Source organism: Anoplophora glabripennis, unplaced genomic scaffold, assembly GCF_000390285.2.
Source record: "Anoplophora glabripennis isolate ALB-LARVAE unplaced genomic scaffold, Agla_2.0 scaffold461, whole genome shotgun sequence".
In the NCBI taxonomy this organism is placed as follows: Eukaryota; Metazoa; Arthropoda; class Insecta; order Coleoptera; family Cerambycidae; genus Anoplophora; species Anoplophora glabripennis.
Window position 1 is genome coordinate 256,411 of NW_019416554.1, and position 24,227 is coordinate 280,637.

Genomic DNA, 24,227 nt, shown 5'->3' on the forward strand with positions numbered 1-24,227 from the left:
ACTACAAATCTCGTATTTTAAGACGAACTCCATTCAAGCATCGGAAAATGTTGAAGATATTGATGACGTAACACGACATCAATGATTTCGCTTCTGGATGCAAAGTTAAGCGAAATCACATTTTTTTATATACCACAGGTATTCGCTTCGGTTAGCGTTATACATACCGGATGGAATTAATTTTTCAATGGTCAATTGGGAAATACTAATTTAATCTGTCAAAAATAATTAAAACGAAAGTTCAAGAAAATTAACAACTGTTTTGAAGTACTTAACGTGTTTTCGTCTGCTTTTTCGGTGTTAGATTTTTCTATAGGAAATATTATTTCCATAAGAATAACCCTCGACTGATCCTTTTGACCTAAGGGTTTTTTGTAATTAAAAAAAAAAAACGATTTTATTACTCCAACTAATATCCTGTATCACGGAAAACGAAACGTTTCCGAACAGCTGTACTTCATTTGTTGTATTTAAATAATGAAATTTGCTCTCATGAAACCTGATCAAGGCAGCTATGTACTAATTATATAAAACAATTGATGAAAATCCGTGTATTCTGCAATTGTTTTAATTATTCACCCATGGCCACCTCGATACAGTTGACAAAAGTTTCATTTTTAAAACGTTTTCGCCAGATATTTCGAAAAGGCTAAAATAGAAAGTGGATGTGGATACGTAATTTTCTGAAATGGTTGTAAAACTTCATACAGGTGCAATAAACGACATTTTTTAATACAATATTTAGTTATTACGTCTCTTTTTATTAGCCTGCACCGAGATTATGGCGGCATGAACTAGTGAAAGTGTTTCCTAGGGATATTTTTTCTTTGGGTGTTAGGTAATACAGCAATTAAGCCTGAACAACTTTGTATGCACCTACGGTTAACTGAATTGTTAAATTAGAGTCCTGGTTACGGGACGCAAACGGGTAAAATGATAATCACAATAAATAATTTTAACGCTAAAATAACATGTAGAAGGGAATTATCTAAATATGTTCTTTTTCTGAAAAAAAACTCATTGTTATTATTTATAACTCTTGATATCATTTTTTTTTTGAAAATTTAGTTAAATCGCAATATTGTGATGTTTTCAGTTTCTTTTTAAAAATGCGTATTTTTTTAATAGTTCTCAATAAACAATGCAATCTTTCAAAGAAATATCTTGTGTTTTTGATGTTTTAACATCACTCTTGACAAAGACCAATACGTAAAAATAGTTACTGAAAGATCCACATTTTACTTAGGATTGTTTCTTCTGGTAGAGAATAGAATAATTAAATATTATAAGAATTATACAGGGTGTAAATGATAAGTTTAGCCAAACTGTAATGGAATATTCTACCGATGAAAATAATTAGATTTGAAGTTTTTAACACCCTGTATCTCCTATCAAAAATGTATAAAAAATAAAACTTTTCGATCTAAAATATTATTTTGAAAATACTTTTTTGAATTTAAAATTAATCTATGACACTAGTAAATAAAACTAAAATAACAAACACTATATTTCACAAAAAAGTATGGGAGTTTTTATTCGTTCTATTTTTAATATAATACAGGGTGACCCGAATTGTATACGCCAAACTCTACCTAGTAACAATACCTACACCCCAAAATAAAACAAAATGTTTATGTATCACAGGCAATACAAAACTTCGTTTTCGAGAGTGCTAAAATTTAAAAAATATATAGGGTGATTCAGTCATACGTCATTAATTTTAAGGGAACATAAGGGAAAAATGAGTAGAATACGAATACGCTATTAAAAAATTTTAATGTGCATATTTACGCTGAAAGTAAATTTTCAAATCATTATTTAAACCCCATTTCGGACCGCTCTTGACCGCCGAGACAATCTTGACCCACCGTATTCGGTCACTAACCTAGCTTTTATCGCGTTTTTAATAGAGAACGACAAAAACAGACTTTTTCACATAGACATCTGAATGAATAAGATATGTTTTTACATTTTAAGTACATATTATTTATTTGTTAATAAAAACAAATGTGTAAGGATAATAATTGTTTTCGAAAGTTAGGTTATTGCAATTTAGTTGTACGTTTTCACTTGGTACCTCTATTTTATAATGAGACATATAATTTGTAATAATAAGTAAATAGTACTATCAAGAGCCAAAAAACTCACTGCCATAACTACTTTAAATTTTTTAAGGGGTTATTATCAACAGAAAATTTTAAATTTTTACGCTTAGACTATTTTTGCCTTTTTTTAGTAACATTATTTTTTAAATTTAATTTCTAACAAATAATTCCTATAAATTTTTTTGTGAAACGAATAAATTTGGAGTTACTTTCGATTTATTCACTATATTGAAGGCTTATCTTAGATTTAATCGATCGTTTTTTGAATAAAGTCGAAGATTTCTTTTCAGAAACTACGACCGAAATTAAGTGCACTTATCCAACTTCCAAAATATTCAAAGGCCTTGAAATTCTGGAGTTCTTTAGACCCGATATCTCACAGCATGTCCGACAATGATTGACATGATTATGTCACCAATGCTTACAATTATTAAATAAATATCATTTTTAAGTTCAGCATTGTAGCTCGCAAACGAAAATGTATCACCAGGTAAAGTTGTGTATCGCCCTCTGTGTAAGAAATAAAAGTTGATAAAAGTATTACCGTAGAATTTTAAAAATTTTTGAGCAACAGCAAGTGGCATATCTTTAAAAAAAAATTAAAACCCCTACTCTAATACATTTTTTGAATAACTAATGTTAACGTCATATTTGTATGAACAAAAAATAATTACATTTTTTTCTTAGAAACAGGAGATCATCTAATACAGTTATCCAATTTTTAGATTTAATAGCATCGAAATTTTATCACTGGAACTCTCAGTGACAGCGTCCCCTATTATATCCGCCGCCACTGGTTGAGGGATACAGCATAGTTAGTTTATTTAAGACGAATTGTAAAGAACGACATTACAAATATTGCCCACGCCCGTTTTTCAAAATAGCTATAATGCTTTCTAATCTCTATGAACTTTGCCTTTAGAGGATATCAAAATGATGATTCAAAACGTCTTTATTTTGAGAACTGACCCACTGACCGGATGTGCCATATATTTAATTATACATACCATTCGTGTCACTATATCCTTTGTTCAAAACCGAACGCCGATAAGATTTATGCAATTCAAATCTAAATACGTGCCAGCATATACATAAGTGTGTATCTGTGTACCCTACTGCAACGCAGTTGATAAGGTACCTTACACTTTGTTTTTAAAAACAAAGACCGCAAACATTGCTGGTTTATGATGAATCAGGTACAGTTGTAGATCATTTAAAGCTCATTAAAAACCGATATTGTGGGCAAATCGTCTCCTTACTCGTTAGCATTCAAAGATGCTGATATTCGGCTAACATCCTCCGACAGAAATGGTGCACATAATCTGAATTAGTTCAGTGTTTTGAATAACAGGCGTTTATCGTTGGTGCGTTGGTAAATATTTTTATTCGACGAAGTACGATTGTATTTGTGTCAGTGAAAGAACAGGTTGTACTTTTCGTAATTTGTTAAAACCGCTCGTGAGTATGGTCTTGAGAATTTATAATACGTAAATAATGGAATAAAAAATTATAAAGAAATTGATGTACCTACCTAATGATAACGGATACAAAATTCAACTAGTTACTGTGTATTCTTATGTGCTAATGTTAATAGTTAATACAACTAAGCAAATATTTTGTAGGTGACCTTACAACCGAAGCTTTTATTTTATCTTAAAGGTAAGGGATTATTTCAAGTTTTTTCTCTCTTGTATTTTTTTGCATACTTAACGGTTTTCAGGTAATAATTACTTTATTAGCTATCAGCCATGCATTTTTCATACCAATTTGATTTAATAATCATAAAAAAATTGCTTTATTTGGTAATAAAACTTTTACTGAAATATTCTTTCAACAGCTGGAAATAATCATCAATAACACATAATTCAGTTAAAAAAAAAGTACAAATAAAAATTGCACTCATATTTCCCCCATCCTGTAAATTGTAATTAATTATCAAATTTGAATATAATATATGTAATTTTTCTCACATAAATTAGAAGAATACCTAAAATTAATGCTACTCATTTTCCTTACTGAATTATGTGAAAATGACAACTGGACTTTCAATTGAGCCCTGAAATGTACTAAGTAATCCAAAAGAGGGAGCACTTGGTATAGAATGAGATTGCCACTGCTCATCCTATCCTCAATGCTTGAATTAATTTCTCTACCGTATCGTTTTCGTGTCAAACAAATCAAAATTTCGATAACAATTAAATCAGGTGTGTATTGAAAGTTTTTTGGCGACAATTAATTAAAAAATTAATTACCCGAAAATCGTTAGACACAAAAAAATTACAACAGAAAAACTTGAAAAAAACCTTTGCCCTTATTTTTGCCATTTTTCCAAGTTGTAAACTGTAATCTGCTTTAAAACACCACACTTTATTTCATTTGGAAATCACCCTGTATAATTACTGTTTTGATAACAGCAGAATAATCACCTACGGACTAATTCACACATAACTGCTTTGACTATCTTAAATGTGTGACGATTTAGAAGTAGAATGATGTGCATTTTCATTTTTCTTAGAAACAAATAAAGTAGGTATACTCGAATTAAAAAAAATTATGCACATACAAAAATCAATATGGAACACTCAAAGTCCCATATTTGATGGTAAATATCTCTGCCTGTCTCTACACACGCATATTATAATAATTATTGTTTATTTACATACTAACTACCATAATAATAGTAACCGGCTTTTTCTCCTAGAGAAAGTTTTTGACATGTACTTTAAATCATATTCAACTACTATTACCACTATTTATAGTATTTCTTATGACTAGAGCGAATCTACTTATTCTTTTATATCGTCGATTGGTTAATATGGCAGGTTATACAGGTCACTGGATAGATACTTAAGGTTATATAATCCATTAGTTTAAGAACAGTAGCTAGCCGCTGTGCACGTAAGCTTACTATGTGTGAATAATAATGTAAACATTATTTGATGGAAAATGGCAACTATTTCGATATTTTTACGCGAATACGTGCTCTCCTGAAAGGTCGCGTTAGAATTTACAATTAGACCACGATTTGAATGGGACAACTACGGTATGGCCTTGAAATTGCAGAGATCTGTCGGGTCGACGACAAAGGGGTATCGCAAGTACCGCGCTTACTAAGATCATTTCTTTCGCACCATGCATGTACCAACACCAACATCTAAAAAAATGAATTAAGCAAGCCGAAGATAACTCTATACAAAATTAAAAGAAATGTTTTGATAGATATATTTTCATATTGTATTAACACACTGGTAATTTTTATGCCATTTTGAGTTATAATAAACTAGCGCGAATACCGTTATCGGTTAGCGATTTTACAAATCTTGTCTTTGTCAAGTTTTTTATTTTGCCACCGTGGCGCTACGAACGAGGTACAATGACACGTAAATTTGATTTGGGAACAAGAGGCAAGTGGCAAAGTTAGTAGTAGCGGTATTTTCGTAGATGCTGATGCTTTTATAAATTGTCTGGGTAAGGCATTTCCTTATTTCATTCATATTAATAACAAAAAATTTATCGCTTACGATAATAATGCGCTAAATAACAAATAGGTAGTAGTATAACTTAAACCATTAACAAATCTAAACAAAAATCCAATTTGGCAGCGCTCAAAATACGAACTAACGATGTATTAAGTCCTAAATGATATTTGATTTTTAACCCAAAACGTAGTTCTCGGTACCTGAATCAGGTACTAAAAATACAGGATTACCATACCATTAGGTGCATGTACCTTAACACAGTGTGGGAGATTCCGGAAACAAGGTATATAAAATATACGGCAGCCTAGTTCAAGAATGCGCTTACTCATCGAAACCAAGCTGTTCTAATCGTTTTGTTTAATATATTAGTCACTATGCTTAGATTTTTTCATATGGTTAGTAATATACCTACAGTTACCTACTCATTGTCTAAAAGGAGTTTATCGCTCATTAGTCAATATTTTTATTAACTTATTCAGCATCATTAAACTATATCCAACAGAATTAATGATATCGTGGTAAGACACGTCATTGTGAAATAGTAAAGATCTGGTCGATACTTCAATATTTATAAATAAACTAATGCGCGCCATTACTGATAATCTGAACATCAAGAATTCTAAATGTAATTGTTTTGTAAATAAGCAATGAATAGAGACAGTGACGTATGTTTTTGTTATTTTTTTACAATCAGTTTACGTCAGAACAGAAATCTGCACCGAAATTTTGGCTGAGTTTCAAAAAGCTGACGAAAGTATTGTCAATATCCGATACGAACCAGAAATAAATTTTGATACCTCCTGAAAATTTAGAAAGGTTAAATTTTAGCCTTACTACTTCAGTAAGTCCTTAATTATCGTACAATGTTTGGACAAAATCGGAAGTGAGTCCAAGGTGGACACAGAATTAAGATTTATTTCAGTAAAACTAATTGGGTATTTATCATTTAATTTTTTAACTTAAACGTGGTTTGAGCTATTTGACATCGCACTGTTAGGATAAATATCTTACTACTATCATACCTACGTATGCCTATGTAGGTATACTTAGAATACTAGGAATTATAAAGTCTGATGCATAAAATGTATGGATTTATTATCGCAGATCATATAAAAAGTTAGAAAATACGCTGCGCCCGATTTCCTAAAATTTCAACATATTAAAGTATTTCCCGGGGTTTTGCATCATCAAATAACTGGTAAATATCAACGGGAAACCAGAATATGCGTCAACAGCGAGCCGAGTAAAATAATAATTATTTAGTGATAATCATAACGTGGACTGGTTTGCTACTCTACAAGTTACAGAGACAGTTGTGTGCGTAGTACGTTTTTCAGTTATTTACTATGAACGCAGTCAAGATTGAATGAACCAACGGAGGTATGTAAAAAATAATAATAAACCGTGCACTGTGTGGCAGATTGCGATTTATTCGGAATCGGTAATCGCTCTTTTAGAGGACAATACGTATCGCGATACCAAAAAGAAAAAGTTTATAACTCGATGTGCACCGCGCGCCTTTATTCAGTCTGTCGCGAGATTTCGACGGAATTGTTTGTATAGTCACTCCACCGTAGAATTCATGGGGCTTGCTAACCTTACGAGCAGTAGAATGCCCAGCAGTCGAACAGTTTTATCTTACAAGAGCCGAATGAAAGTTCAAATTTCGCGCGTTGTCTACAGGGAACTCTGCCGTGTATTTGTCTGCAGTTTTTGCGAAACCGCGGCCGCTTGAGTATCTCACCGCGTGGTGTGCTGAAATTTTGAGTTTTATTAAAAAACGGTGATTTTACCGAAGGAAAAAATGGAAAATGCAACAATTAGTTTATTAACCCACCCGACTGTGCTGACGGCGGTATTTGTGGGTGCCGGAGTGCTGATTTTAGTGTACATTATAAAATTAATCCGCAAAGATGAGGATGTAGTTGTACAAAAAACGAAAAGTAAGATATTTTACCTTATTTCCTGAAAATATAATAACTGCGAAGTGGTTATTTATTCAGTTTAAGTTGCTCATACCGTTAAAAATGCAGATGCCGAGTCCTACATTACGAGGTATCGAAGCACGTGCTTTGTGAGGTTATTTTGGGTAGTGGGCTATGCGTGACGGGGGGGGCGGCTCAGTGCATTCTAGATTACTAAAATCACGCCGGTTAATTAATTTTGTTTTCATTTCATGCTAGTAATTTTTCGTTCGGACGTCTCGTACCAACATGAACGTGACAGAAGAAACGGCGATGTCAAAGTGACGTTTTTGCTAAATTTTCTTTGTTTCGCAGATGAGATACCGTCACATTCCGAGAAAAGAAAGGATGCCACTCATAGCGGGAAAGCAAAAAAAAAGGTAGCTGATAACAGGTGGACTGCGAGGAACGAAAAACAGGCCTTCAGCCACCCTTGGCTTCTGACAACACTGAAGGGACATACTGGCTCAATCTTGGATATGGATTTTAGCAGCAATGGCAAATATTTGACTTCATGCGGTGACGGTGAGTACCCTTATTATTATTGGTTTGCTATAAAATATTCAGTCTCTAAATTATACCCTTCCATTTGCCACTGCTTATTATTTAAAAAGAAAATATATTTTGGCTTTGTTTTTAAACAGTTTAAGGCAAGTTATAAATAATGTTCAATTAAAACACAATGTCGAGATTAATTCGAAAGATAAAAAATCTCTTAAAGACTGGAAAAGCGGTGTGATTGAGATGGCTCCGTGCTAATTCACTGCGTCTCTATACACACGAGTGCTGAAATGTTATTTTTGTGTGCAGAAGATCCAGACCCCGGCGGTTTAGCCAGCGGCGAAAGCTCCAGTTCAAGTTCAGAGTGCAATAAAGAAAGTAGCCGATCTCCTTCAGTGGAACCCAGCCCGAGAACAAAGAAGGGCCTGTCGCGTAGGCAGAGGAAAAATCGTCGCAGGGAACCATCCTCGACAGAAAAACAGAAGAAGACTAGAGCCAAGAAGCTCTCCTCCTCGGAGCCCGACATCAAGAAATGCATGATGGAAGTGAGGCCGCTGAAACAGTTCTCCAAATTCCCGGGAGCCTGCGATATCTTCGAGAAGTTGCTGCGCACATACATGCTCACCCCCGACCAGTTGTTGCTTTATGGCTATCCGGTGGAGACGGTGTACTGCTACGGGTCCGTAATGATTTACAAGAGCCCTAGGGCACCCACCCACACCCTAAACTACAAGAAAACCAAGTTTGACGTCAATGCCAGGGAGTTCGTCCCCAAATACGAATCCAACGACAGCGGGCAGGGTTCCAGCAGTTCTAGCGACTCCGGAGACAGCTTAGACTCTGAAGAATTGGTTAGCGTGTCTGATCACGAGATCTCCCCCCATCACCAACTGCACAAGTCCAGCACATGGCCTATGGCGCATAGCATGCAGTACGAACGCACTTGTGTAAGGTGCGGCGACATCTTCTACACCACCGCCAACAAGTACATCACCCGTGAAAAGTGCACTTACCACTGGGGAAGGCTCAGAGGCGTCTACAGTCCCGGCGATAAGAATCACGGGCAGAAAGAATACAACTGCTGCCGAGGCAAAGAGGGATCTCCGGGTTGTACCAGGGGTCGCGTCCACGTGTGGAACGGCATCATAAGTGGTGCCAATGGACCGTTCGAGGATTATGTGCGTACGCAGCCAGGCAAATGCCACTCGTTAGACGGCACCTACGGAGTTTTTGCGGTAGACTGTGAGATGTGTTACACGGTGCGCGGTCTCGAGTGCACCAAAGTATCGGTGGTGGACGTAGAGGGGCGCGCCATATACGATGCCTTCGTGAAGCCCGAGAATGAAATTGTGGACTACAACACTCGCTTTTCGGGAATTACCGCTAGCCATCTATCGAAACAGGCCAAGCCCCTGCGGCAGGTGCAGAGCGAGTTGCTGCAGATCATCAATGAGAATACAGTGCTCATCGGACACGGGCTGGAAAACGACCTGCGGGCGCTCAAGATAGTGCACTGCAACGTGGTGGACACTGCCCACTCGTTTCCGCACCTGAAGGGGCTGCCTTATAAACGCTCGCTCAAGAACCTGGCGGCCACCGTACTGGATCGGGAGATCCAGTGCGAGGACACTGGCCACGATAGCTACGAGGACGCCTGCACGTGCATGGAACTGATGCTGTGGCGGGTGCGCAAGGACTTCCGGGACTATTTGGAGTCTCGCATCACAATCAAGATTCACCTGTGAGTCTCGTCTCGTGTCGTTCATCGCATCCCGCTTATAATTTATTGAAACGCCTTCATCTCTCCATCCCCCCATCCATGACGTGACGTGCAGTGTGTGTGAATGTGTGTGATATTATAAGGAGAACTGTTGTTAAAATAGATCCCAGCATGTTCCTTGTACAACTCTCTTATTTTAGTGATTTTTAAACTTGAATCTCGTTTTTTTAATTCTTAGGTTAAGAATTACGAGTGATTCTCATGAGATTTTATGTGATAGGTCACAGGAAAGTGGATTTTAATGGTCCCGCGATACAAATGTTTTTTTTGTAATTGGAAAAATTATGCCACGTCACGTTTTCAATGTGCACGTTGAATTCGCACCTCGATATTAAAAGAACTGTGGATATCCTTAACGATTTTTTTATGTAGTTCTATGTAATTGTGTGTAATTTTAACTGGTGACGATTTAACTTTGGCAGTTTGCGAGATTTAAACAAATAATCACGATTTTGGAGTCTGAGACTCGCACGAACATATCACTGAATTCAGTATTCAAAAAAAAACGACAATAACTGTTCTCCCAAACAAAAGTGCTACTCGACTCTTAAAAAGCATTACCTCTTGTTAAATTCTTGTTTTACTTGGTGTTTTTCTCATCACAGGGTGGCCCAAAAAAAAGGAATATTTTTTTTTCGTGTCTTGTGAAAATATGTTAACATATCATGTTTTAAGAGCCCCCTCAAAAAATCAGCTCAAAAAAAATTTTTTTATAGGTCACCCAAGATTTTTAAAAATTTCCAAAATCGTCAAAAATTTAATTTTTTTTTATCATTTTCTAGATTGAAAAAAATCTCGATTCTAAAAATTTCAAATTGATATTTTAATTTCTAAAGGTCACTCATAATTATTTTAACTTTAAAAATATGTACCTAGAATGTTTTCGAGCGACCTCTAAAAATAAATATCGACGAACTAATAATCTTTTTTATTGAATTTGATGAATGTAAACAACTTCAGAAGTGGGATTCGAACCCACGCCCACAGAGTGGACTGCGTTAGAAATAAATTACGAGACACTTAAAAAATTTCTCGAGGCTAAATTTACTACCTCACTGTGATAATTTTTTAAAATTTAAGTGCTTCGTGATTTATTTCTATTCTGTTGTTCATCAAATTCAATAAAAAAAAATTATTAGTTCGTTGATATTAATTTTTTAGAGGTCGCTCAAAAACATAGGTACACTACTTTGAAAGTATAAATAATTATGAGTGACCTTTAGAAATTAAAATATTGATTTGAAAATGATAAAATAACGAGAAAAAAATTCAATTTTTGGCAATTTTGGAATTTTTAAAAATATTGAGCGACCTCTAAAAAAATTTTTTTTTAACTGATTTTTTGAGGGGACTTAAAACATGATAAACTAACATATTTTCACAAGAGACACGAAAAAAAATATTCCTTTTTTTTTGGGCTACCCTAACGTACATGAATTCAACTAGATAAAATTTATGGGACGTAAGGTTATGCTTTTTAAGTCCTCTTAAATTTCAGTTTTTCATTGAAATTTGATAATTTCCCTCCTTTTCCTTGTAAGAATTTAGGAGGTTTAAATTTTTTGAGACTGATTATTTTAAATAGTATTTTGTTGTGCACAAGACGTTCCGATTAGTTACAGGGAGAAACTAATGTTTGCAGACCATCGACTTTATCTCGTCAATGAACTCGATATTTTCACAAACTACACACATCACAAATTTAACATACCTACTTATTTCTTGCAACGGAATTAAAAAAAAATCACGCCTACAAAAATTCTAAATTATACTTTATTGTACTCGCAGTTTTATCGGTACATTGTTTCTTCTTGTAACTGATTAGTTCCACATTTGTTGAAGGGATTCCTAAATAGGTTAAGTTTTAATTGTGAAGTTGTCTGCAACAACCGATTGCAGATTTTACTCATACTTCGTTATGTCGAAACAGCTATTGCCTATTTTAATTCTCGTTTTGAAGTTCCTTTGTTGCATTTTTGTCTTTAGTTTCCGTCGACCGACTTCTATTTTTGTATGAAAAAAATTTTAAAAAAATAACAGTGTCGGGCAAATATTGGCTGTGTTCGCAATGTCAAAGCACACTGGTACGATGTACGTACCATATTTTTTAATAAACTTTTTATAAATACTCCGCTGTGTATTTCTTTTACCTGTTTACCTAACCTTCACCACTCGCAGCGGCTTGACAGAAGTGAAAGTGTTAACGAGAAATTTCCTTTGCGAGCGTTAAGCAATAAGGCAAATAATGTTGAGCAAACTGGTTTCTAAGATGTCCAAATGATATATACAATTGCGATAGTCGCTTAAATACAGGGTGTCCCAGAATAACGTGTACAACGGAAGACCTCGGATTTGTGGACTCAAAATAGGCAGATTTAGGCTTATTCACCTATATCCAAAATCGCTTCCTTTGCCCGCTAGATGGCCTCAAAGTTCGTGCATTTTTTTTGAATTTTGTAAATAACTTGAATTAATCGATTTTGATTATTTTTGGGGTGTGAACTTTTGCATTCAATCTACTAATTTTGGTATTATACAGAGTGTTTTTTAAAACTTACTACTACAAAATTGATCTGTTAATATCTGTTCATAACTTTTTCTCTTTCGGGCAATAATGACAACTATTTTTTAATTGATAGGTTTGTAATTTCAGTTTGATTTTTAAGTCGTACCTGCCAACTCTTAATGAATGTTTATTACGATAAGATATACCACGTTACTTCATTTTTTGATATGGATACAAACACATACGACGAATTAGAGTTATTTACAACTACCTAATTTTATTGAAATAATTCGCAAAAACAATCAAATACAATAAAAAAATTCTAGAGACAAAAGTACTTAACAAAGTTGATGTTATTAAATCTAGTACAACTTTTTATAACTGTTCGAAATGACCATCATTGCTTCTACAATAAAGTTTAATTCGCCGAAGAAAGCTAAAGGACACCCTTTGCCATTCTTAAAAGCTATTTTTTTAAACATGGCATTTTGGATATGCTTCCACAACCCTTAGTATTAGGTGTGGAAGCATACACTGTTGTTTTCAGAGTACCCTAAAGAGTCACAAGGTGTTAAGTCTGGTGAACGTTCAGGCCAGTTAACAGGAACATTATTCCCGCTGCCGATCCATCATCGAGAGAATCTTTGGTTCAGATACTGCCGGACATTTACAGTGAAATGTGGTGAAGAGCCATCATGCATAAACCACATATTAGCTCTGAATCTGCACATCTTCCAATAACTCGAGTTTTACAATAATTCTAAATAAAATTCCCCATTCAGTCTATTGGGTAGAATAACAGGGCCAATAATAATGCTATCAATAATCCCAAACCAAACATTGATACGAAATTCATGCTGATAATGTTTCACTTTGACATGTGGATTTTCTTGAGCATACACATGTTCATTGTGAATATTTATTATTCCGCTTCTGGTAAAACAGAATTGGTAGGTACAATGACTTAAAGATCAAACTGAAATTACAGTCAACCTACAAAATGAGAGTCTACTAGCACTTTGTTAAATGGGTGGCAAGACAATGCATACATTTAAAAAATATTTTTTTGTACCCAAACCGCTCATTTAATCAAAATTCTACAAGAGGCCCAAAAACTTCCAAATGGTATTACCTATCAAATAAAAAATAGTCGTCATTATTGCCCAAAAGAGGAAAAAGTTATGAACGGATATCATCACCATACATCAATTTTGTAGGAGTTCTAAATTTTAAAAAACACTATAATACCAAATATGTAGATTGAACAAAAGTCCACACCTCAAAAATAATCACAATCGAATAACACGTATTCAAGTTATTTACAAAATTCAAAAAATTTTCGTGAACACATTATTCTGGGACACCCTGTATATCAAACATCGAAGTGTAATGCCTACCATGAGAATAAGTGAATAAGTATTTATTAAATATAAAGGTAATCTGGTAACTAGGTAAATTCAAATATAATAAGCAAACAAGTTGAATAACAATATAGTGATAAAACGTTAAACATACATAAACATTACATAACTCTGGTTATGCCCACTACATGTTCTTGAAAACTCGCTGAATATTATTTTTCAAAAGTTTTAGCTTCACAGATTTCACTAACAATACTTTTTTCCGATAGTCACATGAAATAATTCTCACTTATTTAAACTAAATGACTTATTTCAATGAAAAATGATGGTTTATTATAGTCCTAAGTAATTTAACCGTAGACTTTATCCCTAAAAGGTTGGACGTACAGATTCGAAATTTTCGTAAACGGATTCAAACATTAGAAACATTAGTACCTAGGTACTAAAGAAAAGTTATTAGGGTTAGGACGTTTTTACAAACTGACTGTATTCAGATTTAACAAATAATATAATTTCTACCTACATCACCAAAATTTGAAGAAATGTAATTTTTTATTCTTATTCTATCAATTATCACGGAAACACGCTTTCAATTTAATTGTTAATTCACGTAACTAGCATATTAAAGTTAAACTCACACTTCGCGTATACGCCAATTTATGGGTGATTCCTGGAAAGTTACACAAGCTGACAACCGTGTAAAATAATTGGGGTAGGTTCAGCATTATTAGTAAACAATAATCAGTTCAGAGTACTTACAAAATCATCGAAATTTAAACCTACACAAAACAGATAATGGCATTCATGTACAACAATTTATACATGTTTTTTAGGTAGCAAAACTTTGTTCATTTGACAAGGTATAATAGCTTTATTATAATTTGTTCAGTCGAACCACGATTTCACAAGTGAACTTTCACTTTTTAACAGCAGAGAAAAAGATCGTGGGTGCGGTGCATTGATATATGCGCTATTTCTCCGCTTTCTTTAACCGGTTAAAATCTCGTTAGTAGGTCACTTAGCCCAGTCTGTGTATTGTGATTCAGAGTCACGAGACAACATTCTAACATGACGATGTATTATGATTCTGAAATTAAATTAAAATTCATTTGTCGCCCTCTCCCAGCAGCCATTAGATCACCAGATCTGAATCTTTGACCTCTAGATTTATTATCTTGTTTTTACCCATTATTTTTAAAAATTTGAAGAGAAAATGACTGTGACCATTGGCTGGTATGGTGTGCGCAACCATTTTTTACAGTTTTCCTCTCCAGTCGAGCATCGCAGTTTCCACTGAAGACACATTTTTAGATTTGCGTAAAAGCTGGATACCATGAGACGAGTGAAAGTAGAAAGTCCGCCAAATAAAGTCTATTTATAGCCGACTCGCAAGCGATCCTTGTAATTCGTAAATTGCATTTAGCAAATAAGCAAAATAAACGTATTTTTAACGCCAACGTCCATCGCACTTTCTTTCGATACCGTACCCGTTAAGAAAGCAGAATTCAACAACCTCTTAATGGCGTGTATCCGCTCCTAATTGATTTCTAGATAACGATTAACTACAGTTACAACGGTTCTTGTGGGAGAATCGAACGAGAATACACATTTATAGAAACGGTCACACGAGTTCTTTGTCACATAAAACAAAATTTCTTTCCTTATGTACGAGGTGTCCAAATAAGAAAGACGTCGGTCGTATCAAGGAAAACATTAAGTATCTATACTTATTTTTTTGCTGGGTAGGTGTACCTACTCAAAAGTATACAAGGGAGGGTAGAAAATGAAAAAATAATTGTGGATTTTTTAATAAACGTGTAGCCTATACAGTCAATTTTATGGCAAAATTCGTGACAGTATTTCTATCAGTGATGTAATGTTGTATTTACGGATATTGGAAAATTTAAATTTGTGTACTCTTTTTTTTTTTTGTTGCAGTTTTATCAATTGCGAATATCTAATTAAATAATGAAGAATCGTAAATAATATGTTTCCTTATAACAATAAAAGTTTAGGTACTTTTGTTTTGGCACAAATTTTGTTTTGCTAGAGACCTACTTTTTTTTCATTGAAATACAATTAGGATCAAATCCCCTAATCAAATTTTCCAAACACTCAGTGGCATCAAAATTCTAAAGTTTTTTGTATCTCCACCAATGTTTGACCTAAGATATTTGTACAAGCAAATGTTTTTTTTAAACTTAGGTATCTTCAAGGTCGTTCCTATACACCCTCTATATTTTCATTTTCCATGTGTTCATTTTTCATTTTACTTTTGCATACACTCACAGAAGTTCTTGATTTATCTTTTGTACTTCATTTTTAGTTATTTGTATCCGCATTCGCGAATATCGAAAATTTCACATTCGAAACAGCCTTAGCTATATTGTATTTTAAACAAACTTTGTTACCTCGTAAATCAGCCAGCTAAGTTGTGCCAGGAAAGCTCAAGTTGAATCGCCCATAGCAAACGTCCTTTTTCCTTTGGACAACCAGTACATCTGAACTAAAACATCATTTTGATACCTACACTAATTTTATAATTGTTTCAGTTAAACTGATCCAATTTACAATGTATTTCTTTCTTTTGGTTGGCAGATAGGGCAGTTTTCATCTGGGACACGAAGGATCTTACCCACAAAGACCGAAAATCCCTTCGAGTCAACATAGAGTTCGACTATGCCACCTTGGTGAAGTGGAGCCCAGATTCCAAAGCGTTTATCATCAACAAATTCAATGAAAACGCCGTGGAAGTGTACAAGGTCGAAAAGAAGAAGGACGGATGGTTGCAAGCATCGAAGGCCCTAACATTTCCAAAGGTAAGATGCTGGCACTAGTATATATTACATTTTCATATCTTTAAATGCCTTTCGAAAAAAGAACATATAAATAAAAACTTTGTAATAAACAATAGACACACTTGGAAGAATTAAAAAACCATTATACCGTGAATGAATATAACGAGAATGAGTATATAAATAACTCGTATAATGCTAGTTCCTTGTAAAAATCCGTTTTTGCTGTAATCAGAATCAACCCGTTACATTGTCATCAGTTCTCAGAATCCTAAAATTAACACAGCCATTGCCAATGACAATTTTTGGGTCAGGATTTTTTTTTGAGTATTTATTTGGCAGACTCGACCTTGTCCATGATTTACCTCCTAGTGACAAGCATTGTTTGCTAGTACTGTTACTTCTAATTGTTCAAATGACCTAACAGTATCTCTTATTTGCCAAATGATTTCCCTTAATTAGCTTCATCCTAATTTATTCGTGCCATAACTTCTAGGCACACGAAACTGACGTGATAGGAATGGGCATAGCCAGTAATGGGAGGTTCATCATGACCTGTTCCAACAAGACCGACCTGGTGTTGTGGGACCTGAAGGGCCAGAAACTGACCCAAATCGATACCTATCTCATGAACACAACATGCGCGAAGATATCACCCTGTGGTCGTTTCGTCGTCGCTACTGGTACGTATGTTTCGAATCAGTGTTGGTACTAATATTTAAAAATGTGAGGTTTTTTATAGAAATTAGAAACTAATGCGATAAAATATACATCAACCGGTAGATTAGGCAACCTTTTATTTAGATGAGACAGCGGTTTTTCTATTTAGTACAGTCCGTAGGATATTTGTTAAGATAGAATTTAAATAAAACATTTTTTCTTGCTACATTGCTTTTAACTTAAGTCCATATCATTTCAATCGGATGAAGGGTGAATGTCACACCATCAATATCTTTCTACCTCGGGTATTCAATGCTGTTAATTCCAAGAAAGTGATGCAGGGGTCTTCTTGGAATTCTATCTCAACAAATATCGCACGGACTGTACTATATTATCGTGTTTTCTACTGCTTCATAGCGCGAAAGGTAATTTTATTCAAAATTTCGATAAAGGGGTAAGTAATTAGTTAATTGAAAAATAATGTTCATCAAATGTATACGTTTGTGCAGTATTTCTTAATATTAATATTAAAAATGAAACTTTCAATGATAAATTTTAAAAATTCCTTGGTAGTGCTGATTTAAGACTAAATGAAACCAGAAATACTTGCTAACATTTTTAATGGCATACTCGAAACACACCTTCACGTCTACATAAGAAGTAAACATACCAAAGTAAAAAAAAATGTAGTACTAAAGTCCCATATTTGACCCATGTGAAATACTTTGATTTCATTGAGTTTGAAGTAGCCATAATATTGTTATTGAGATCAGCCTTTACCTTATAACTGTTTAGATTTACCGAGTCTGTCGACATAAAACGATTTTTATATACAGGGTGAGTCATTAATAATGGTACACAGCTTAATGACAGATTGTTAACGTCAAAATATAGTGATTATTGAGCCAAACTTACCTTTGTCAATTGATGTTCCTTTTCGTTCTACAGGGTGTTAAAGTTAAAAATATATTTTTGGCTTTTTGCTACATTTTAAGTATGTATATGGACCGATTGTTTTGAAAATTTGTAGTTTTACGTTTATAGAGGTGGCAAATACGAATATACAACCAGTGTTGGTATCACGTCTAGGGGGCGCTAGTTATACTGTCCTATCAATGTAAAGATATGTGTAACTTTTTATATTATACAATTTTTTTGTTGTAATATGAATAATCATATTTGTGTTTTAAGAGTTGTCAGCACTGTTAGAGCCACTGATCTAACTGGTCTATGGTTCAAGTGTGATGATTCATGATTCGTGTAAAAAGTCCACGTGTTGTAAAAAAAATTACTTTGCTTTTTTTCGTACATGATTTACTGTTAGTTAAATAAAAGTTGTTCCTTGTATGTGTCACAAGTAATTATCCCGCTGTGTCGACATTTTTAACTAGACTTGTTACAAATCGAGAAACTCAACCGTTTTCGAGATACAGACGTTTGAAATTTTGTAATGTATTAATAATTGACAATTACAGCAACTGAATTTTTTTATGCATAATATCTTAAGAAATTATTAATAATAAAAGATTCTCAAAGAAACCACCAGCGACTTCAATACACTTATTTAAATTTTGTCTGATGTTAAAAAATAAAGTTCTATGTTGTTTGATAATATGAACTGATTTTTGAATATTTGTCCACAGTTGTTCTTGACTATTAATAATGTCTTTGTAAACTAGAGAATTAAGATAGCCCCAAAAGAAAAATGCAGTGGACTTAAATCAAGGCTACGTGCAGACCAAGGTACTTCGCTATTGCGTCCAACCCAAGGGTGCGGGAGATTTCTATTAAAATATCCTCTTACTTCTCGGGTATAATGTGCTGTCAATTTATTATGTCAATGCCTACTACTTTAGAAAAAATAATTTTTTAAATTTAATTCCCAACAAATCTTAAAAACTTAAAATGTCTGTATCTCGAAAATGGTTGAATTTATCGAATTGTAACAAGTATACCTTTTTTATTTACAATTGAACATAGTTCAATATTTTCTGGTTAAAAAATTTAAAATTGTAAAATACAAAAAGTTAGACATATTTTTACATTGATAGGGCAGTATAACTAGCGCCCCCTAGATGTGACCCCAGCACTGTTGGCATATTCGTATTTGTCACTTCAAAAAACGTAAATCTACAAATTTTCAAAACAATCGGTTCACACGTACTTAAAATGTAGTATAAAAAATCGAAAATATTTTTTCAACTTTAACATACTGTAGAACGAAAAGGAGCAACAATTGATTAAGGCAAGTTTGTCTCAATTGATATATTTTGACGTTCTCCCATTAAGCTGTATACCATTATTAATGACTCACCCTGTATAGTGCTTTTTCTATGCTTAACCTTTTAGGCCAAGCAAATAAAATTTTTACTCGAAAAAAGTCCCTCAACTTGTCATAGGTTTTATAAAATTTTAAGAATAAATGCGATAGTTATAAACAAATTAAAAATGGGCACTTTTCTTTTTTTTTTGCAATACAATGCAATACATACATTATCTACAATTTTGTAGATAATTGTATTCCCTACAAGCTGTCTGTGAGTCACTAAAATTGATGGTTTTCCCTGCAAAGTGAAAAAACTGTTTTCCTCACTTATTTGTTTAAATAGAAAAGTTAGCTAATAAAAGTTTTTGACTCACGAGACGAGAGATGTCTTGTATTATGTTCCTTTAGACAATTTTACAATAATATCGCGGATAGGAATTTTTTTGAGTTTCTCTTTTATTTTCGCTAATTTTCCTGGTGTTCGCTGGATATCCTGAAGGTAACAATGTTTAAAATGTGTTATACTAGCTCAGTGGCTCCTAAAGTGTGGGTCACGATCCCCCAAGGTCGTTAATGGTTTTACAAAATATATTAACAAATTTATTTCATATGTTTAAAAATATGTGCTTGTTTTTTGGAAACTAATTTCTTAAACCTAGTTCATTCTTCAACTTTAGTTATTGCAGGGAAATATTAAATTATTTCTGTTTGACTTAGCCTTTAGGGAATTTAGAGAAACAGAGATTCTAGAGATTCGAGAAAGCACGATTCCCTTATTATTCAATTCTGTGTTTATTTTGATAACAGTCATCAATATTCTTTCTTATATTCTCTGTTTACTCCCGATTACTACCTATGTATGTTGTTTATTACAGGATTTACTCCCGAGGCTAGGGTGTGGGAGGTGATATTCAATAAATCGGGAGAATTCGTGGAAATCAAGCAAGTCAAGCAGCTGACCCTTAGCGGACATTCTTCCGGGGTGTACGATGTAGCTTTCGACGTGGATTCTTCGCATATGGCCACCGTGTCCAAAGACGGAACTTGGCATTTGTACGACACGAAAGGTAAGAGGTCTCATTAGAAGGACCATTTTTTTTATATTAATTACTGTTAATTTTTGTAGTCAATTATAAGTTGGGTGAGGATACCCGCATAATAAGGTCGGGGAAGTACGAGCAGGCCAGCAACAACGCTCTCATCGCGTTGTCACCCGATGCGGAGGTTATCGTTATAGCCACCTTCAACACTTTAAGTTTCTATTCTACTCTTACAGGGCAGCTGGATTACGCCATCGAAAATGTGTTTGCGGGTCAGTACTAGCCGTACAGGGTGATTTATTTTAACTCGGTGACATTTTAAAAGCGGATTACTCTATTTTGTAAAGGAACACCTGTGGCATTTTAAGACAGGTCATCCTCAATAACTCATTTTTGATAGATTGGGAAAAATCATAGAGCTAATCTTCAAATGTGTAATTTTTTGGACTCACGTTAGTATAGTAATCAATTAAGTTCATTAACGTGTCTATCAAGTACTAACGTGTTAGAGAGAAAACTACGATGCAAAAGCGTAACAATGGCAACTTTTGCAATGAGAATTTTGTGGATGGCTGTTGGAGTTTATAAAATACGTACTCACAGGAATTCTCATGTTTCGGTTTAGGAGATAATGAATTTTCCTACCACGCCGGTATTCGTAAATTTTTGGGGCAAAGCTATATAATAACCATATCATTTACTGGCAGAGAACTAACGAGACCCTTACACATACTTAACATTTCCACAAGACATATCATTTGAAGATTTGAGTTTTAGACATCTTATGGTGGGTCTGGTTCATACTCGACAAAACACCTCTCCATTTTATTGTAGAGTTTGTGACTTTTTGAACATTAGATGTTTCAGCATTGTTTGTGGTGTACAGGATGTAAGAAGTTTGACTGCCATTACTTCAGCATGAGATAGAGTAATCATAAATGAACAAAAAAGTTGTATATTGCAGGAGCGTAAGATTAACAGTTTTCAAAATGCAGCGAGTGTTAATATTGGGGAGTTTCATCACAACATGACAACAGCGCTGAACCTGCATCAGCTGATGCAAACCACGTGTGCACATGCCAGACTTGTCCTACGGAAAAAATGTAAACAACTTTTATTGTGAAACATTTAGTAAATTTCTAGACAATTGTTTTGTACGAAGATAGTGTTGTGCTTAAATTTTAGCTTGAATTTTAGTAATTATGAGTCCATTAAATCAGGAACTTAACTTTTAATCAAATTATAAATTTGAAAAATACGTAATTAAAGTACCCAAAGATTCACGTCATCCAAATAATAATACATATTGAAAATAATTTAGGTACTTACCAAAAAGCAAAATTTAGTAATTTTTAAGCGCACGAGTACAAAACAAACTACAACATATACCCAAAATGTCCATCACCATTTTCGACACTCGCACGACACCTTCGAATCCATTTTTCGCGCACTCGCTGGAAAACACCTCAAGAAAATGTATGTATGAAATAGTGGTACTCAAAAAACACTCCGACACGGTCGAATTCCAGATACCAACCCAGTTGCGTAATGCTGGACAGCTTAGTACCTCGTGTTGTCCACCCCGCTGTTGTCACATTGTTCGATATGAATTTTATCGAATTTTAAATTTATTACAATGCTAATTATTTTCTGGAATTAAACAGTTAATTAAGAAGTTAAAAAAGTGATAAACATTGTATTTTATGCTATTCTACGCACGCATGTGTCAATATTCCTTAATTAATCAAACTTTTGTACATCAAGATGGAGATTTTGATAATTTTTTTCTCGAAAATGGTTGAGTTTAGGACCATAGGGTGTTTGGTAAGTCGATGCATTCCTTGCAGAAGGTTATAGTATAAACGATTTGTAATATATTTCCTGAATATACCATATTCTGAAAACGCTTAGTTTCCGATCTACAGGGTGTTAAAGTTTTAATAAAAAAATGCAAATTTATAAATATTGCGGAAACCGCTCAGAATATTATAATGAAATTTTACAGGCTCTGACAGTTTACAACAATACATGTTTTATGATAAAAATATTGTTTTCAGTTTCACCAGTGGCGTGCGCACAAGCATGTCTAGATATTGTTAAAGAAAAAAATTATACAGCACCGATTTTTCTTAAAATAAAAAATATTTTTGAATACTCTGCTCAATTTGAAAGAGAAGTGGTATCTCGACTGTTTTTCTTATGACGCACCGTTTTCGAGTAAAAAAAAAATAAAATCGATTTATTGCATGTAATTCGGTTTCAGTAATTTGAAAAATAGCAGAAATTATGCACTTAACTGCTTCACACTCAAACGCTCAAAGTGTCAGCTATTATTAATTTTGTCACATAATAATAAAAACGAGTGCACAGCCAACTTGCTAATTTTTGTTTAGATAGTGAATAGTGAATCTAAAAACTGATACAAATTTTTTAGACTGCGAGGAATAATAATTTTTTGTAATAAAATTGGTACAAAAAAAAGCCGAGTGCATAATTTCTGCTATTTTTCAAATTATTGAAACTGGAATACGCCATGCAATAAATCGATTTTATTTTTTTTACTCTTCCAAATTGAACAAGGAATTGAAAAATAATTTTTATTTTAATAAAAATCAGTAGCGTATCATTTTTTTCTTTAAAAATATCCAAAGACGTGCCTGTGCGCACGCCACTGGTGAAACTAAAAACAATATTTTATCGTAAAACATGTATTGTTGTTAATTGTCAAAGCATATAAAATTTCATTAAAATATTTTGAGCGGTTTCCGCAATATTTATAAATTTCCATTTTTTTATTAAAACTTTATCACCCTCTAGATCAGAAACTAAGCGTTTTCGGAATATGGTATATTAAGGAAATATATCACAAATCGCTTGTACTATAACCTCCTGCAAGGAATGCATCGACTTACCAAACACCCTGTATATAAGGTTTTTTGTTTATTTTATTGTATTCTATCATCTGCAAAATTAAGACAGTCAAACTTCTAGCACCCTGTATTAGCACCAATTGATAATGGTCATGGCGTAGTGCAAGCCATCGATAATGCCATCCATAAACAATTCATTAGCAATGAGACAAGTAGTGCCATCACATATACGACCATTTCATTCGTCAAGTAGAACTATGTCTCGAACGTAAAGGGCAAACATTTCTACATTTTTACTGATAGTGCTTATTTCTATATGATTTATAATTAACTAAAAGATTTTCATAGACGACACTGTGGTTTCTGATGTATGTAATTTTAATTTATGTCAATCCTTTTTGCGTTTATGATAATTTCTCAAAGATTTTATTTTTGCCATGTTCAAATGAATCACCCGGAATATCTCTTGTAACAAATATGTGCTTGTTTTTAGGAAATATAACATGTCTGCTGTTTGATTCAACTGGTAAGTACATACTGGTGTCCGGGGACAAACATATAAGAGTTTTCCACAATGTCACCGGTTATCGCTGCAACATCCAATCGGCCAAGGAGAAACTGAAGGAGAGTCAAACTTCAGCGACCAAGGAGAGGCTTCAGAAACTAATCGTCGACAGCCAGGCTTTCTTGGATTCTGTTGAGAAGAAATAATGTTGTTCCGTTTCCTGCGCACCCTGTTTTGCATATTTTTCGTTCGTGTTTTTGAAATTTCTCGTTTTTTATAAAGTAAATATATTTGAATTGTTAATTTCAACTTAGGCAAATATGCTTGAAAGTAGTGTAAGGGACAAATGTATATTCTTCTATTTTTAATATGAATTTTAATAAATTTCACTTATT

General features: G+C 33.9%; 1 protein-coding gene across 5 annotated transcripts; it reads left to right on the top strand.

Moving 5' to 3' along the window:
- The first annotated feature begins 3,349 nt into the window (after nucleotides 1-3,349).
- Nucleotides 3,350-24,227, top strand: LOC108910614 (transducin beta-like protein 2). 5 transcript variants are annotated; one of them, XM_018715294.2, is made up of 7 exons: nucleotides 7,103-7,527; nucleotides 7,864-8,073; nucleotides 16,295-16,515; nucleotides 16,988-17,174; nucleotides 20,293-20,484; nucleotides 20,544-20,729; nucleotides 23,821-24,227. In XM_018715294.2, the coding sequence occupies exons 1-7, from the start codon at nucleotides 7,389-7,391 to the stop codon at nucleotides 24,036-24,038; spliced, it is 1,353 nt and encodes a 450-aa protein (XP_018570810.1). In that variant the 5' UTR covers nucleotides 7,103-7,388; the 3' UTR covers nucleotides 24,039-24,227. The 5 variants fall into 5 exon arrangements, with proteins under 5 accessions (XP_018570809.1, XP_018570808.1, XP_018570807.1 ...); XM_018715293.1 differs by lacking the exons at nucleotides 7,103-7,527; nucleotides 16,295-16,515; nucleotides 16,988-17,174; ... (1 more) ...; nucleotides 20,544-20,729; nucleotides 23,821-24,227 and adding exons at nucleotides 3,350-3,469; nucleotides 8,359-10,510; XM_018715292.1 differs by lacking the exons at nucleotides 7,103-7,527; nucleotides 16,295-16,515; nucleotides 16,988-17,174; ... (1 more) ...; nucleotides 20,544-20,729; nucleotides 23,821-24,227 and adding exons at nucleotides 3,500-3,563; nucleotides 8,359-10,510.

Bases quoted from the DNA above. Each gene is read 5' to 3' on its own strand.
- LOC108910614 (XM_018715290.2), top strand. From the start codon at position 7,389: ATGGAAAATGCAACAATTAGTTTATTAACCCACCCGACTGTGCTGACG. The intron at 7,528-7,863 runs GTAAGATATTTT...TTTGTTTCGCAG, and splicing joins AGTTGTACAAAAAACGAAAA to ATGAGATACCGTCACATTCC. The intron at 8,074-8,358 runs GTGAGTACCCTT...TTTTGTGTGCAG, and splicing joins TTTGACTTCATGCGGTGACG to AAGATCCAGACCCCGGCGGT.